Source organism: Spermophilus citellus, assembly GCF_964194105.1.
Source record: "Spermophilus citellus genome assembly, chromosome: 16".
NCBI classification, from domain to species: domain Eukaryota; kingdom Metazoa; phylum Chordata; class Mammalia; order Rodentia; family Sciuridae; genus Spermophilus; species Spermophilus citellus.
The window spans coordinates 34,639,611-34,657,877 of record NC_138196.1 but is presented as its reverse complement, the minus strand read 5'-3'; the positions used below and the strand labels follow the sequence as shown (position 1 = coordinate 34,657,877).

General features: G+C 34.0%; 1 protein-coding gene across 1 annotated transcript in view; it reads right to left on the bottom strand.

Annotated features, from left to right (window-relative positions):
* Positions 1 to 18,267, bottom strand: part of ADAM9 (ADAM metallopeptidase domain 9) — a 100,757-nt gene that overhangs the window by 46,471 nt on the left and 36,019 nt on the right. Inside the window, exons 12-14 of the mRNA XM_081269735.1 lie at positions 12,013 to 12,184; positions 4,997 to 5,089; positions 3,584 to 3,779 (exon numbers count right to left, since the gene is read on the bottom strand). Of these exons, the coding sequence (XP_081125861.1) occupies positions 3,584 to 3,779; positions 4,997 to 5,089; positions 12,013 to 12,184 (461 nt within the window). The remainder of the gene's footprint in view (positions 1 to 3,583; positions 3,780 to 4,996; positions 5,090 to 12,012; positions 12,185 to 18,267) is intronic.

Genomic DNA, 18,267 nt, shown 5'->3' with positions numbered 1-18,267 from the left:
AGGGAAATAGGTCAAACTCAGAAAGTCAAGGATCATTATGTTTTCTCTCATATGTAAAAGCTAGAGAGGAAAAAGGAAAGAGAGAGATCTCAGGAAAACTGAAGGTAGACCAGTATATTAGAGGAAAAGGATCATGAGGAATAAGGTAGAGAAAGGGAACAATATTGAGCACATTTTATTGTTATGTCATGTTCATGTACAAATATGCAACAACAAATCCCACTATTATATATAATTATAATGCACTAGTAAAAAAAAGGGTGGGGGGGAATAGATATTCTTTCTAAAAGGTAAGTTGTTGGTTTTTATCACTCCCATAACCCAAAGAGGGACACAACACTTAGCAATCCTCATTAGGATTTGAAGGTAATATGCAGTCATGCACCACATAATGATGCTTCAGTCCACAACAGACAACATATACAATGATGGTCCCATTTATCACCTAGTGATTTCACAGTCATCTTAGGCTATATAAATACACTTCTATAATATCCACACAATGATGAAATCACCTAACGATGCATTTCTCAGAATATATCCCTTTCATTAAGTGACACACGACTGTATTCCTCATTTGGTGATATTACTCTGCACCATTTATCCAGTGACCTAAAAACCTGCTAACTTGGGGACACAAACAGAATATTCTGCAACAGGCCCAGGATGCCATGCAAGATTCTCTGTCAACTGGGCAGATAAAACAGTGCTTGAAGTTTCAGTCGCAGATAAAAATGCTACTTGGAGCCTTTGCCAATTCCCTATAGGAGAATGGCAGCATAAGTCTTTAGGATTTTGGAGTGAAATTCGGCTATCCTTTGTGGTTAACTACTCTCCTTTTGAGAAATGGTCCTTGTTCTACTACTGAACCTTAAGTAGTCACTGAGTTGAAAGGTAACTTGGTGACTGTAAAGTGGGTGAGAACTGACAAACCAACTTATAAAGTTGGGGAACACTCCACCCTGAAATGGAAGTGGTATATATAAGACTGAACCCAAGCAGGCACCAAAGGCTCATGAAGTGATCCAAGTGACCCAATGCCCATAGTCCCTACTCCTGGTACACAGCATTCTCTCTCCTAGCCAGAACCTACGCCCTCATGGGGAATTCTTTACACTGAGTTGACAGAGGCAGGAAGAGAAGAATAAGGCCTCTTTTGCAGATGGTTCTGCCCAATAGGCAGAACCCCAAAATGGACAGGTATGGCATTACAGTCCTTTTCCAGGACATCCCTGAAATTCACCTGGTTTTTTACTTTATTTGCAAGGAGAAATGGCCAGAAACATGATTACAAACCAAGTGATGGGCTGTGGCCAATGGTTTTAATAATCAAATAGATAGGATGGATCACAGCCTCTTTCCCTAGCATTCCTTCTCATCATCCAAATATCTCATAAAATAACCAAGGTTGCAGGGCTGGAGTTCATTCATGGGATCAGAAACATGAACTCCACTCAACGATTGATATGACTGCAGCCAATGCTAAGTGCCCAATCTGCTGGAAGCTAAGACCACTGAGTCCACAAAGTGGCACCATTTCTAGGGGTAATCATCCAGCTACCTGGTGGCAGGGTGATTACACTACACTATTCTGTTTTATAATGGAAGGGGCAGTGTTTTGTTCTTACTAGAATAGAGATTCTTCAAGTAGATATTTTCTCCCCTGTACTGGGGATTAAATATGGAGGTATTCCACCACTTAGCTACATTCTTAGCCCTTTTTATTTTTTACATTGAGACAGGGTCTCACTAGGTTGACTAGGGTGGTCTTGAACTTGTGATCTTCCTGTCTCGGGTTTCCAAGTAATGGGATAACAGTAGTACACTACTGCACCTGGCTTGGATGTGGATTTTCTGTCCCTACATACAATGTTTTTGCCAGAATTACCTTCTGTGGAGCTACAGAATTCCTTATCCACCACTGAGGTATTCCATACATCACCACAGGCTAGTGGTTAATCATTTACAGTTCAATTAGTGGTAAGTATATAGAAAGCTAGCCAAATCAGAAAGAGACAGAAACAGAAACCAAAAAGAATCACTCAATCTAGGGAATATAAAAGTGGAAAAGTAATTGTAACTTACTACATTCATTTGTGAATGGCATCAACATGGCTACTGTATAATACACAGTCAACACTGCTTTATCTAAAACAATAATTAATTTATATTGGAAGGATGGAGAATGGAAAATGAACACTGATATAATGAAAGTTGTCAAAGGATGAAAGAAGAAAAGGAATGAAAACTAATTCTTATCTTTCATAAACATCAAAAAAGCAGTACTACCAAGAGATTATGCAAAGACTGGGGCAAGTAACAACCACCACCAAAAAAATCAATTAAAACAAATAAAAGCTGTTATCTCAAAGGATGGGGATGCTGAGTAGAAATAGACTTTAATTTTTATAGCAAACATTATAGAGTCGTTTAGCTCTGATCTGTGGTATACCTCTGATAAAAATGAGAACTTTAAAAAGAAAAAAACATGGAAAATAAAAACACATGGTAAATATACATCACTAAGAAAATGGATAACTAAATCATGGTCCATGGATAACTAAATCATGGACCATTTAGCCTAATGAAATATTCTAATGTACAATATAAACGTATCAGTATAGATAAATCTCAAGAAAATTCTGGGGAGTGATGCAAATATCAGGCCAAGGTACATAAGCTTTTATTAAAACTAGAAAATGAGAGTCTACAGAAAATCACATTGAATATTCTCTCTCATAGGCAGAAGCTAGAAAAAACTAAGGGAAAAAGAGGGGTATAGGAGGTCCTAAAGATATAGGAAAGATCAGTGGAGTAGAAGAAGATTAAGAAGGGAGATGGGAAAGGGGAAGAAATCTGGAATAAATTTAACAAAATCATGCTATATGCATATATAAATATACTACAGGAAATATATATATATGTAGAATATATATATATATACACACACACACATATTTTCTACCTTTATATATATATATATATATATATATATATATATATATATATATATATATGTAAAAAGCACCAATTGAAAATAACTAAATAAATGAACAAAAGAAGGTCAGTAAAGGAAGGAGAATAGGAGGAGAACGAAAGGGAAGGAAAGTGATGGGGGGGACAAGAACTGAAATAGAGTAAAATAAATTTCAAGTATATATGACTTTGTCAAAATGAGCTCAACTACTATGTATAATTATAACATTCTAACTTAAAAAAGAAAACAAGACTCTGGGAATACAGCTCAATGGTACAGCATTTGCCTGGTATATATGAGGTCCTGGGGTTAATGCCCAACACTGCAAAGAAAAATTTTAATCTACAAAATAATATAATATATGCTCATGTTTATATATTTTATATACAAAGATAAAGAGAAGAGATGAGAGCAAAAGCAAAAAGCTTCAATTGAATCTGAACATATTAAAATTCATGATTATGATTGCCACTGGAGAAGTAAGAAGGGAGATATGATAGGAGAGGGGAAAATGAGAACTTTATCATTAATGTTTGATTTCTGTTTTTAAGAAATCTAAAACAAAAAATAAATAAAAATCAAATCAATCAATTATGAATATCTTACTTGAACCAAAGATGACTTGACACTGCGCATCATAATATTGGCACATGCCATTGTAACAATAGGCTTTGTTATTCTGGCAAGGAAATCCATTCTGAATAAAAACATCGGGCTGACAGAACTGAGAAGAACCATTGCAATACTCTGGAACATCACATTCATTGGTTTTTCCTCGGCATAAAGAACCTCCTGGAAGGAACTAGGGTAATAAGATTTACATTAAATAGTAATATCAGGATAATGTCCACAAATAAGTCAAATTCGAAAACCACAGTATGTTAACATATTTATACAATCTATGAACGGTTTTAACAACAAAAGATTAAAGAACCCAATAGAAAAATAAAGACTAAACAGATAATTCATGTCATAAAAATTGAAAATAAAAAACATAACTTTAATGATAACGAAAAGAAATGCAAATAAATAAAAATATATGAACACTTTACACCTACTGCACTAACTAGGAAATGGTGCTTGCTAGAAACCAACATTAGCATAAAGAAAAAAGTATTTGATAACATTGTTGACGGAAGTGTAGAATGGCACATTTGTGGAAGACATGTAAAATATTTATCAAAAGTTTTAATATGCATATTCTAGTCCAATAATTTCTCTTATATGAAATAACTAGAAGCAAACAAAATGTCCACCATTAGTTAACTAGATAAATTATGGTTGCCATACTAAAGGAATTCTAATTATATAACCATGTAGAACTATATAAGGGTAAAAGTCCATGATAATCTTATTGGAAAGAATGGATAATAAAAATATGTGTATCTGTGTTTACCCACTATATACAAACACATAGATACCTATCTCTCACATTTGTACAGAAAAAAAGTGACTAAGTTAACAATAAATTATCAACAAATGGCAAAGGAACATAAAATGATGGTCTTTCATTTTCTACTACCTATATATACTTTGGTATTGTTGAATTATTTCTAATAAGCCTAAATTACTTTAAAATCATGGAAAAAATGTTTCTACTTAGAAAAAAATCCCTATAGAACATTTATCAGAAAGAAATATGCTTAAAATTGCAAATAAGTGGGAAAATAGAATTTCCTAGTCATATAATAATAATATATAATAATATAATAATATATATAATAATAGTCCTCCCCTAGATATCTCAGAATTTTTGTGAGGGGATTGGGCTGGGTAAGGAAGGGTACTTGGGATTGAACACTGAGCTACATCCACACTCCTTTTCATTTTTTTATTTTGAGACAGGGTCTAAGTTGCCCAGGCTAGCCTTAACTTGCAATCTTCCTATCTGAGCCTCCTGGGTAGCCAGTAGTATGGGTATACACCACCACACCTAGCATGAAAACAAACTTTGATATATACATATTTTTCTTTTTCTATTTTTATTTTTGTTGTTCCAAACAGGGAGGAATTCCTTACCCGGCAGTCTTTACAACAGTCACCATAAGCACATTCAGCAAATGATTTAAGTTTACATGTACTTCCTTCACAACAAGGGTCCAACTCACATTCCTACAAATAGAAAATGACTGTCAATTAAAAAAATGAGTTATTGACATTAATATTCATTACTAAAATCCTTTTCTTATATCCTGTCTATAGCAATTACTCTCCACAAACAGTCACTAACTACTAGATTTATCAGTATCTCTTCAGATACAAATAATTTGGTCTCCATAGATTTGAAAAGACTGAAATATTAGAGTACGTGCCTTATGTCTGCTCAGACAACCATAATAAAATACCATAGACAAAGTGGCTTCAATGATAGAAATTGGCTTTCTCACAGTTCTGGAGGGAAGAAGACGAACATCAAGGTTCTCACAAATTCAGATTCTGGTGGGACCTCTCTCCCTGGCTTGCAGACAACTCCCTTCTTGCTGCGTTCTCACATGGACTTTCCTCAGTGCCTGTTGCCTTCTCAGAGAGAAGGCAGGTGAGATGTCCAGTATATCTTCTAAAGACACTAATTCTAATGAAATCAGGGACCCATCCTTCAGTCCCTATTTAAACTTAATTATATCCTCAGAGACCCCCTTACCACATATAGCCACTCTGGTGGTTATGGCTTTGCCACATGAATTTTGGGAATACACAAATATCCATTCTATAAGAATAGGTTTAATGATCTCAAAGAAGAAGAAATCCATGAATGTAATTCTCTTCATGTTCAAGGTCTGACTTCTCTTTTAGGTGGCTCTTTGTCCTAAGTGGGCACTCTTTTTTTTTTTTTTTTTTTTTTTTTTAATGCTGGAGATTTAGCCCAGGGCTTACACATATTCTACCACTGAACTACATCGTACTTGGCTTCTCTCACCACACTTTGGGCTACCACGGTTCTTTCCCCTTAACCCCCTCCTTCCACCCATATGTCTGCCTTCTCTTCTGTGTTAATGTAGCAAGATCAGTGTCCTGGGTTTTATACTCTGCTATAGACTTATAATATATCACCATTGGGGGAGACTGGCAGAGGAGTACCTGGGACTCTCTGTACCATTTTTGCAATTTCCTGTAAGATTACAATCATTTCATAATTAAAATGTTTTTATTTTTTCTTTTTAATTAACACATAATAAATGAACATATTTATAGAATACAATGTGATATTTCCATACATACATACAATGTATACTGATCCAGTCAGGATAATCAGCATTTCCAACTCACAATAAAAATTATAAAATAGATGAACTGTAATCTATGCCTTGTAACATGCCAAAATAAATAAGTCATGGACCAAGATGTAACAACTAAAGCTATGAAACTACTTTGAGGAAATATCTGCAACTTTGGAGTAGGCGAAAAAAGTACAACCCATAAAAGCATAAAATTCATAAATGATAAAATGGATTTCATCACAATGTAGAAGTTCTGTTCTTCAAAAGATACTGTTAAGTTACTCAAAGGCAAGCTACAATCTAGAGAATATATTTGCAAATCAAATATATGACAATGGACTTATAGCCAAAATATATAAAGTATTCTCAAAATAATTAGCAAACTAATTTTTAAAATGGAAGAAAAAGCTAAACAGACCATGCCACCCCAAGAAACACAAATGGAAAAAAAAAAAACTTGAAAACATATTAGGGAAGGGCAAAGTAGGGAAATGCAAATTAAAACTTTAACAAGGCATCACCTCCCACCAAGCTGAATGACTAAAAAATTAAAAAGACCCCATATGAAGTACTATTGAAGATATGAAAGAATTAAAACTCTTAACACATTGTCTCACACATTGATGGGAGTGAAAACTGGCACTACCACTTTGAATAGCAGTTTTTAAGTTTCTTGAAAAATACAGAACTACCATAGGATCAAGTCATTCCATTCTAGCTATCTACATAAGAGAAATAAAAACCTAAGTTCACATAAAGACTTTTATGTGACTGTACACATGAGCTTTTTTGATAATAGCCTCAAACTAGAAACAGCTCAAATATCCAATAACAGATGAATACATAAGCAAACTGCAATATATCCGCAATAAACACCAAAAAAAAAAAAATTAATGAACTGGCACAGCTATACTATGATCAAACCTCAAGAAAGACTATGCTGAGTAAAAGCAGCAAAACAAAGGAAAAAAAAGCCATTCCATTTATATAAAATTCTAGCAAACACACACTTATACATAGTGACAGAAAGAACAGTGGTTGCCTAAGAAAAATGGGTGTGCATAGAAGTGATTACCAAGAGACATAAACTTTTGAGGATGATGTTAAGTTCATGCTCATAATTGTGGCGATAGTTTCAAATATGTATGAATGTGTCAAGACTTATCAACTTGTATACTTCTAAAATGTGCACAGTATTGTTGACTAAGTCCACAAAACAGCCCATTTCTTCCCCCTTTGTTTTGCCTTGACAAAACTTAGTTCTCTCTTCTCTAAAACTCAAAACTCTGCTTCCCCCTTGAAAAGAAGGGAGGGAGGGAAGAAGGGAGGGAAGGAAGTATAACATACACCCTTGTCGTATTTTCCTGGAAATAAGCTGACTGTAGCAGACACTTCCTATCAGACCCTCACTGGTCATTTCCCAATCACTTCTCAAGTTTGCCCTTAAAAGTTTCTGTTTAATCTTTGCTTGCCCTTAAAAAAAAAAAAAAAAAAAAAAAAAAAAAAAGGTTTGATTTTGAAATCCTTGAAGAATTCTGAGATCAAAGCACTCTATTTCAAGCCTTTCTTCTGAATAAAGGTTTTCTTTATTTAAATCTGAAGTTTTGATTTTACATTGTATTCAATTTTACTTCAGTGAAGCTGGTAATTTTTTTTCAAAGACACTCTGCAGCATAGACTGATGGTTTCATAAAAGAATAACAGAAATTTATAGTTTAGGATAAAAGTAACATTTTAAATGCTTTCACAACGACCATTAGTGCATAAAAAGTCAAATTCAGTAAAGTGGTACAATACAAAATGAACACACAAAAGAATCAGTTCATTTATACAAAAAAATGAACTACGTGAAAACAATTAAATTACAACAGCATAAAAAATAATAGAGTACTTAGAAATGAACTCAATGAGTTAAAAGACTTGCATACTAAAAAATACAAGAGATTACTAAAAGAAATCAAAGATGATACAAATAAATGGGATCCTACATTCATGGGTTGGAAGAATTACTATTGGCAAAATGTCCACACTGCCCAAAGTAATCTACAGAGTCAATGTAATTCCTATCAAAATCCCATTTTTAAAAGAAGTTACAAAAAAAAAATTCTAAAAGTCATGTAGAACCCCAAAGACTCCAACTAGCCAAACCATCTTGATAAAAAAGGACAAAGCTGAAGGCTTCCTGATTTCAACACACTACTATAGTTACACAGTATAGTACTGACTTAAAAATAGACATGTAGACCAACAGAACATAATGAAGTATCCATGCAAATAAGTCAAATGATCTTCTATAAGGATGTCAAGAATAAAGAATCTGGAAACAGTAGTCCCTTCACTAAATAAAAAAAACTGGATATCAATGGAAGTGTAACCTTATTTTATAATATAAACAAAAATTAACTCCATATACAAAAATTATCTCAAAATGGATTCAAGACTTAAATGAGGCCTCAAATGGTAAAACTTACAGAAAAAAAAATACAAAGAAAACTTTCATAACATTGATCTTGGCAAAGATTTCATGGGTTGACACCAAAATCACAAAGAGAAGTAAAAATAGACAAGTGGGACTATATCAAACTAAAAGGTTCTGCACAGCAAAGGAAGCAATTGACAGAGTAAAGATCCAAAATATGGAATGTGAGAAAATATTTTCAGATCATACATCTAATAAAGGATTAATTTCCAAAGTATAAAAGAAACTCCTACAACTTAATAGTAAAAAAAAAAAAACAAAAAACTAATGACCTGATATTTAAAATGGGCTATATACTTAACAGACATCTCTCCACAGAAGACATACAAATGTGAAGAGGTATATGAAAAGATGTTCAATGTCACTAATCATAAAGGAAAATCGAACAAAATCACAAATGAGATGTAATTTCATACCTGTTGAGATTATTATTATTAAAAAAAAAAAAAGAAGAAGAGGTGCTTGTGAAGATGTAGAGAAATTGGAACTCTTGTACACCACTGCTGGGAATGCAAAATAGTAAAGCTGCAGGGAGGACACCTCCCCAAAATTAAAAATGCAATTCATATGATTCCATGCAATCTCACTTCTATTTATTTAAAATGAAATCAGAATCTTAAAGAGATATCTGCACTACCTTGTGCACTGAACTACTATTATCCACAGTACCCAAAATGTGGAAACTATTTAAATCTTCAATGACAGATAAATAAAGAAAATGTAATGTGCATATGCAACACACACACACACACACACACAAAGGAATACTATTCAGCCTTTAAAAAGAAAGAAATTTTATCATTTCAATAATGTGGATGAACCTTGAGGACACTATGCTAACTGAAATAAACTAGTCACAGAAGACATAAACTAGATTATTCTACTTATATTAGGTATCTAAATTACCCAAACTCATAAAAGCAATAAACAAAATGGTGTTTTCCAGGAACTGAGAGAAGGTGAAATGGGAGATGCATGCTGATCAATGGGGTGTCAGGTTCCATTTACAAAAGAATTCTAGAGATCTGCTGTATAACACAATACCCATAGTTAACAACACTTCATTATAGACTTTAAAATGTGTCTAAAAGGTTAATTTCATGCTAAGTGTTCTCACCACACAAAAAAAGTAAAAGTTAATCTGAAAACAAATATTTATAAATGTACATACTATATATTGTATATAAACATAAAGGGTCTAAAAAGAAATGCACCAAACTTCTTAGAGTGACAGTCTCTACGAAGTAAATGATTCATGAGGGAAATCAAGGCATGTATGGTTGCTTTTATTAACTATTCAAAAATTTTACACCAAGAAAATAACCTGTGATATATGAGGGGGAGGAGTATTTTTTAAGAGTAACTAAAATAATTATAATTATAGTGAGAAAACTCAAATAGCAGATATTAATTACTATTTAAATAAGTTTGATGGTGAAATAAACAAGTGGGGGGGAAAAAACAAGACTAACAAAATATTTAAGAAGAAAGGTCTGAGCCAGGCACCTTGACTCATGCCTGTAATCCTAGCAACTTGGGAGGCTAAGGCAAGAGAATCACCAACTTCAAGACCAATCTCAGCAAGTTAGCAAGGCCATAAGCAGCTTAGCCAAATCCTGCCTCAAAATAAAAAAAGTTAAAAAAGTTAAAAAAGGGCTGGGGAGTAACTCTGTGGCAAAGTGCCCCTGGGTTCAATCCCAGTATTTAAAAAAAAATAAGACCTGAGAATCCTTCCAACAAGCAAGGTCTTAGGTATCCTAACAGTATCTTAATTTAAAAATTAAGAGGGGGAGGGTACAGTTCAGTGGTAAGTACAAGCTTTGCATGCCCAAGACTCTGGATTCCATCCACAGCACTGCTGAAAAAAAAGAATAATAGGGGCTGTGGCTCAAGCGGTAACACACTCGCCTGGCATGTGCAGGGCACTGGGTTTGATCCTCAACACCACATAAAAATAAAAAAAATAAAATAAAGATGTTGTGTCTACCGAAAACTAAAAAAATAAATATTAAAAAAATTCTCTCTCTCTCTCCTTAAAAAAATAATAATAATAATTAATTAATTATATATTAAACATAACCAGGTCTCATCCTCCTCATATGAAAATGAAAATATTAAAAGTACCAGTTTCTTTGGGTTATTATGGGAACTATACTCCTATACTCTAAAATACTTAGCACAAAACCCTGATACACATCAATAATGTACTGATGAACCAACACACCTTCATCATAAAACACATGCACCTTTCAAGAAAGTAAAATCAAGTCATCTGGTAAAGGCCAGGTATGGTGGGCTGAGGATATAGCTCAGTTGGTAGAGTACATAAGGCCATGGGTTTAATTCCCAGCACCACAAAAAAAGTAATGATAATAAAGTTTATGCCTGTAATCTTAATCTTACATAGCAACTAAGCAAGACCCTGCCTCTAAAAATATATAGAGAGAATAAGATGGACATCATTACCCTAGGTACATGTACGATTGCACAAATGGTGTGACTACTTCATGTACCACCAGACAAGCGAAAAATTCTGCTCCATTTTTGTACAATGAATTGAAGAGCTTTCTACTGTCATGTATACCTGATTAGAACTGAAAAAAAAAAAAAAAAAAAAGGACCAGGTGTGGACAGGTAAAGAGGAAGATGCACTTCTGGAAAAGACTGGAAATATGGTAGGACTTACAAACAACAGGACAAATGTCTTCAAAACACAATGTCAGGTCTGGGAAGAAAGGATTTAAGTAGGCATTTATACTCCAAGAGAGGAGTATGGCTGAGTGGAGAAGTATGGCTACAGAAGAAGAAAAATGGGCATGCACTTAAGGCAGTAACTTTTAACGGTCTGATAAAATCAATGACTAAAAGGTAAACCAAAGTTGAATAAAAGAAGAATCCTACTTTGAGTAGTAAGAATTTTGATTTTGAAGGACTTGAGGGTAGCCAGGTTCAATTTATTTTTTTTTTTAAATGAGTCCAACTGGATAAATATTTCCGCAATGACAACGCCAGAATGGTGGAAATTTACTATAACAGCCAAGTGAAAAACAGACTACTTCTTTAAATAAATAAGACAATAATCATAAAATAAATAATAGGAGATAGAAAAAAAATAGAAGACTATCCATGATGTTTTCCTTGACTTTAACAGATGGCATCATTATTTACATCCTGAAAAGGAGGTGACTAGTCCCAGAACGTATCCACACAGACGAAATAACAATCCTCATTTTGCTACTAAAGCTTATTTTAGCTCCTCTGTCATAGTTGCCCCAAACCACAAGATTTTGCAAATCTTGTGATAGTTTTACAAAGCAAAAATTAAAAATTCAACTGACCTTTGGAGTACCACAGTCACATTCTTCCCCAGGGTCCACCAATTTATTACCACAGAAGGGTGCGCTATAGGCTTCATCAGGCTTTGGAATATTAAGAAGGCAGTTTCCTCCTTTATTTAGAGTTAACTTTTCAAAGTCTTCTGCACTGCAACTGCTAAAGTTTCTTGAACCTCTACAATATTGAGAAAAAGATCTTATGTCAGAGTGATCACATACTTTGAATATTTTAACCAACAGGAAGTATATATTATAAGTGGGGAAAAAAAAGCTAACAAAAGTAGAGAGAATTAAGAATTAATTTCTGTTCCTAATCAATATAGAACATTACCTAAGCTACAACAGAAATAGCTCTCAATTTTGCTTACAATATACTGTACCTCCATGAAAACATCTTCCATATAGATCATTTACATTGAAACAAAAAAAAATCATAATTCTCAGAATCAGAAAAGACCTTAAAATTATCTAGTACTACAAAGAATTAAGTTTAACAGAGTAAAAGTTCAAATATTGGAAGCTAACTTTATGCTGTTCCCGATCTTTTGTCACCTTGCAGATTATATTTTTACATCCCCAACATAAGTTATTCACTGGGAGCTATGTAAACATAATGTGAATGGGCAGTTCCAGTACAAACACACACAGAGTCCTCAAGAGGCAGCTTGTGTAGTGCAGAATTCCAGCTACTCCTATATGACAGGTTTTCAGTTTGAACTTTAAATGCCTTTTATGATAATTCCTGAGAACCAAGGTTAATACTTCAAAGGTTAGACATGTTTTAAGAAACTACCCAACTTGAGCTAACCATGTAAGAGTTTACACAAATGCAATTTTGATATGTTCAGATATTTTTTTTCTTAGTTACTCATTGTTTTACTCAATAACTATAAAATGTTTACAGGTACTTCATTGACTATTTTTACCTTGGAAAACTGCTAGGAAATAGACCCATAGCCAGTCTTTAGGAAACTCAAAAATTTCATTGGGGATAGTCCCATTTAGTTATTCTTTTTTCTTTGTAGCCTGAAATTTTTGGTATATTTAAAAAAAAAAAATCATTGCTAAGGCCAAAATCAAAGAAGTTTTCCCCAATGTTTTTCTAGGAATCTTATGGCTTCAAGTGTCCCACCTAGGTCTTTTATCCGTTTCAAGTTGATTTGTCTGTGTGTGTGCACACACTTGTGGGTAGTAAAAAAATAAGAGTCCAACTTCATTCCTTTGCCTGGGAAATCCAGTTTTTTAGCACCTTTTATTGAAGGAGACTATACTTTTCCAATGGTACCCGCACTGAAAATTTGTTGATCGTATGTTTGTATTTATTTCTGGGCTTCCTATTCTGTTTTTTTGGTCTACATGTCTGTTTTTATGCCAGTGTCATACTGTTTTGACTGCCATAGATGTCAAAATTAAAAACTTCTTTACATTAAATAATCAATCAACAAAATGAAAAGGCAGGCTACAGACTGGGGGAAAATATTTGGAAAACAATATCTGAAAAAAAGTAAAACTCCAAAATTTATAAAGAACTCACGATACTCAATAACAGAAAAACAAATAATCAAATTAAAAACAGTCAAAAGGAATCGAACAGACACTTCTCAAACAAAGACATACAGATACTCACCAGGTAGGCTAAATATCATTAGTCATTGTGGAAATGCAAATCCAAACCACAATGAGATATCACCTGACACCTGTTAGGATGCCTCTAGTCAAGAGCCTAAGAGACAAGTGCAGGCAAAGGTGTGAAGAAAAGGAAACCCTATGCACTGTTGCTGCAGGCACATGGAAAACAGTATGAGAGTCCTAAAGAAATCTGAAACAGAACTACATAAGACCCAGTGATCCCTCTTTTGGTTATATTCCAAAAACAAATGAAATCAGCACCTTGTAAAGATATCTGCATTCCCAAGTTCACCATTATTCACAATGGCATACAGAAACAATCTAAAAGCATCCATCAATGGACAATTGGATAAAGAAGCTGCAGTATGTGTATGTATGAGAGAGAGAGAAAGAGAGAGAGAGAGAGAGAGAGAAATGGAATACTATTCAGCCTTGTAAGGGTCTTGCCAGGTGAGACAGATGCACTCCAATCCCAGCAACTCGGGAGATGGAGGCAGGATTATCACAAGTTCCAAGGTCAGCCTAGGCAATTTAGCAAGACCCTGCCTCAAAATAAAAAATAAAAAGGACTAGGGATAAAGTATCCCTAGGTTTGACTCACAGTACAAAAAAAAAAGAAGAAGATACTATCATTGGCCACAACATGGATGGATTTGCCACCAAAAGAAAAGAAAAAAACATTGCAAAATCTCACTTTCATGTTCGTGTGAAATCTTAAAAAAAGTCAAATAACACAGAAAATAAAAAACAGTAGCTATGGAGGAGGAGAGGGAGAGATGTAGTCAAAAGATACAAAGTACTGATATGTAGAATGAACAAATCTAGAGATCTAGCATAGGACTATAGTTAATAGTATTGTACTCAATCTGGGATTTTTGCTAAAGGAGTAGATTTTAGGTGCTCTTGCCACAGAGGGGAAAAAAGAATGGGTAATTCTGTGGGATGATGGATATGTTAATCTACTACAGTAATCATTTTGCCATCTCTATGTATATCAAAGTATGTTATTTCAAATAGACACAATAACTATATATGTATGTTTACATACATATATATATACACACACATACCCATGTGTGTATCTCTCATATATGTATATGTATACATATGTATATCATATATGTGTGTATGTATGTATGTATTTATTTTTTTTTTTTTAAAGATAATTTGGTGTCCTGAAAGAATCTTTCCATCAGTTTGGGCAATGGTGCCAATAGGAGTGAAAGCTGTGTTGCATTACAGTTACTGAGGAAGCAACCCTGTCTGTGGTTGGGTCTTATGTACATCTAGAGAACTCTTAAGAAACAAATACTTTTTGCAAACGTTTTTGCAAAAAAACGTTTTTGCCTTAGTAGACCTGTTATACTCTTCTTTGTTAAGAAGTTTCCAGGGAAGCAGAGAGTCCTGCTCCTGGCTTTTGGAATTAGAATGCAATTTGCCTAGAACTTTTTGATACTGTTAACTGCTACCTGACAAAAAAGTTTTTTGATGTGAGATGTTAAAAGATTTTTAACAGAATGACTGGCAGAGAAAAAAACGAAGAAAAATATAACAATCAACTGTTTATAACAACATACACATAGACAATATTTTGACTCACAGAACGTTGAGATCTAGCACAAGGCTTGTGACAATAACAGAAAGACTTTTTCCATATTTATTTTCTTGCTACTCTTAAGAATGTTGTGGGGTGGAGTCCTTTTGTGCAATATCAATCATCCACTCATTCAACAAATATTTGTTGAACATTTGTTTGTGCAGACACTATTCTTGGTGCAACGGATAAAACTGAATATAGAAGACTAACAAATCTCAGCCCCTGTGAAGGCTACATTCTAGAGAGTAAAGCAGACTATAAGCAAAAGTAAGTAAATTCAATAGAATATTAAAAGGCAATAAGTACTAGGGAGAAAAAAGATGGGAGGATGAGAGTGATGAGCTATGGAGGGTAGGGGATTACAATTTTAAAGGGGCAGTCCAGGCAGGCACTTCAAACACTTCAGCACTTTGATCAAAATTGGACATGTAGGTAAAAAACATTACAGAAAGAAGGAACAAAAAGTGCAAAAACCCTACAGTAGAAGCCAACGTGGCATATTCAAGGAACAATAGGAAGCAAGCAAATTTTCAGTGAAGTGAGTCAATGAGGAAATGAGTAATGAGAGATATAGTCAGGAAAGATGGAAACAGGCCATTTGTTTTTTTAAAGGTGGCTTTTTATTATAAGTGAAATGAGGATTCTGAGGTGGAGTTAGCAAGGACAACGATTTGACATGTGCTTCAGTAGGTTCACCATGATTACTATGTTAAGCAGGAAGACTACAAGAGGTCTCTTACAAGAATCCACTGAACAGATGATTAATCAGAATAATGTGAAAGCAGAACAAAGTGGATGGATTATTTGTCTTAAGGAAATAGCCACTATGACAAATAGTGTGAGAAAGAATAGCACTGAGGTAGTAGAAAGAAGGTGTTACCATTAATTTACATGGGGAAGAGAAAGACTGTGGGCAGATATGAGTTTAGAAGGAGCAACCAGAGCATAAGGTTACTAGATATCAAGTGATGTTGAACTTAGAATATATAATCATTATTTGATAAGCAAAAGATACATCAATTTAAACAGGTTTGTAATTGTTTATTTCCTGTTGGTGATTGTTGTTAGTATATTATCTGCCACATAGTACACCTGAAATAATGTTTTCTGTAAGGATATATTAATTAGGAAATAGTCATAGGAGTTATGCAGGCATATGCATATCCCTACATTTGAGTCCCTAATTACGACCTACACAAAGTCTATTACTTTCAATAGGTTACTTTTAATTAAGCTTGGTATTTAGCAGTTATAACACATTTTCTCTTCTGTATGTTCTATGTTTGACCCTAGAGCAATCTACAAAAACATCTGTTTCACCCACAATGAAGCTATGGACTGAATATCATAACAAAAATCACAAACTCTTCTGATTTTTTTTAGCAGATGAAAATATTAACAAACATTCTCCAATACTGGCCTTCAGCAATGCCTTAAAAAGCTCTGGAGATAATAACACAGGTATTCCTTCACTAGCCATCCCTGACTGACACCTATAGCAATAAAAAGAATGATCTTTTTCCTAATACAACGTTTCGTTGAATAGCAACGAAAGTGTTCCTACTCTCTTCCTATCACCTCTAGACTCTGTATTTATGATTTTAAACATCTTCTCTTCTCTCACACCTAGGTGAGTTTTCCAAGGCCACTTCAAAAGGAGCTTGACAATGATTAAATGATCTACCAGGAAATGACCAAAAAAAAAATCAATATCCACTCAGAACTCATTGTTTATATTATTAGTCATTATTTCTATGAGTAATGTGGAAATACCAAAATGTATTTTCACCATTACATCCCGATTCCAATAGCATGAAATTAGGAAGTCCAAAGAGTAGACTGCAAATAATGGCACCTAATTAGATTAAATGAGAGCATCTGATTATGAAGTCTTTCTGATGCAGGTGACATTGAGGGGCAGAGTTAAGAAAGTCATTTTTCTCATAGGCACCTCACACTTTTCAGCAATCCAAGAACAAACCATGAGAAGAGTACCAGTAGGACCCAAAAACTTAAATACCTAAAAAACATATTACAAAGTTAGATTACCCATTTTATTAAATAGAACTGACTCCGACTGAATTATCTGAAAAAAGGGCAAAATCTATTTCACCTCTATTTAAAAAGCCCTAGTAAGATGAACATGAAATTAGGGTTATTATAGAGTATAAGAAATCTGTAATCAAAAACTGAAGACTAACTGCTACCCAAGCTAAGGACAATATTCTAGTTTATAAATTATTCATACAGAAAAAAAATTTGAAATACAATAGCTTATTGCACTATCAAAACAATATGGCCGGGCATGGTAGCTCACACCTATAATACCAGCAGCTCAGGAGGCTGAGGCAGGAGAATCGCAAGTTCAAAGCCAGCCTCAGCAACTGCGAGGCACTAAGCAACTCAGTGAGACCCTGTCTCTAAATAAAATTCAAAATAGGGCTGGGGATGTGGCACAGTGGTCAAGTGCCCCTGAGTTCAATACCTGGTACCCCACCACCACAAAAAAAAAAAAAAAAAAAAAAAAAAAAAACACAATATGAAGACACAAGATACTAGGAGAGGGCTGGGGCTGTGTAGCTCAGTGGTAGAGTGTTTGCCTAGCATATGTGAGGCACTGTGTTCGATCTTCAGCACCACACAAATATAAACAAATAAAGGCATTCTGTCCATCTACAATTACAAAAAAAATAAATAAAGATTCTATGAGAAAAAAATGGCAAAAAAGCTGGTTTATTTTAATAAAATCTGATACTAGTATTATTAAACAATAACCAAAAAACACCTATGCTTGCTATAGTAAGAGAAAAAAGACAGACTTGAAAATTCTGGCAGGAAAAACAAGTACTTCAGATTTAAAAAACAAATCGGAAACTGAACAATGAAATACAGTAAACAAAATGAAGAATTCAATGAGTAGTATAAAACAGTAAATTCATACAAATATAGGAACTGAAAGATGTCAGAAAAAAATATCTGATGGGAAACATATTTAAAAAGGATAAGAGACAAACAAGAATCATAGAAGAGAC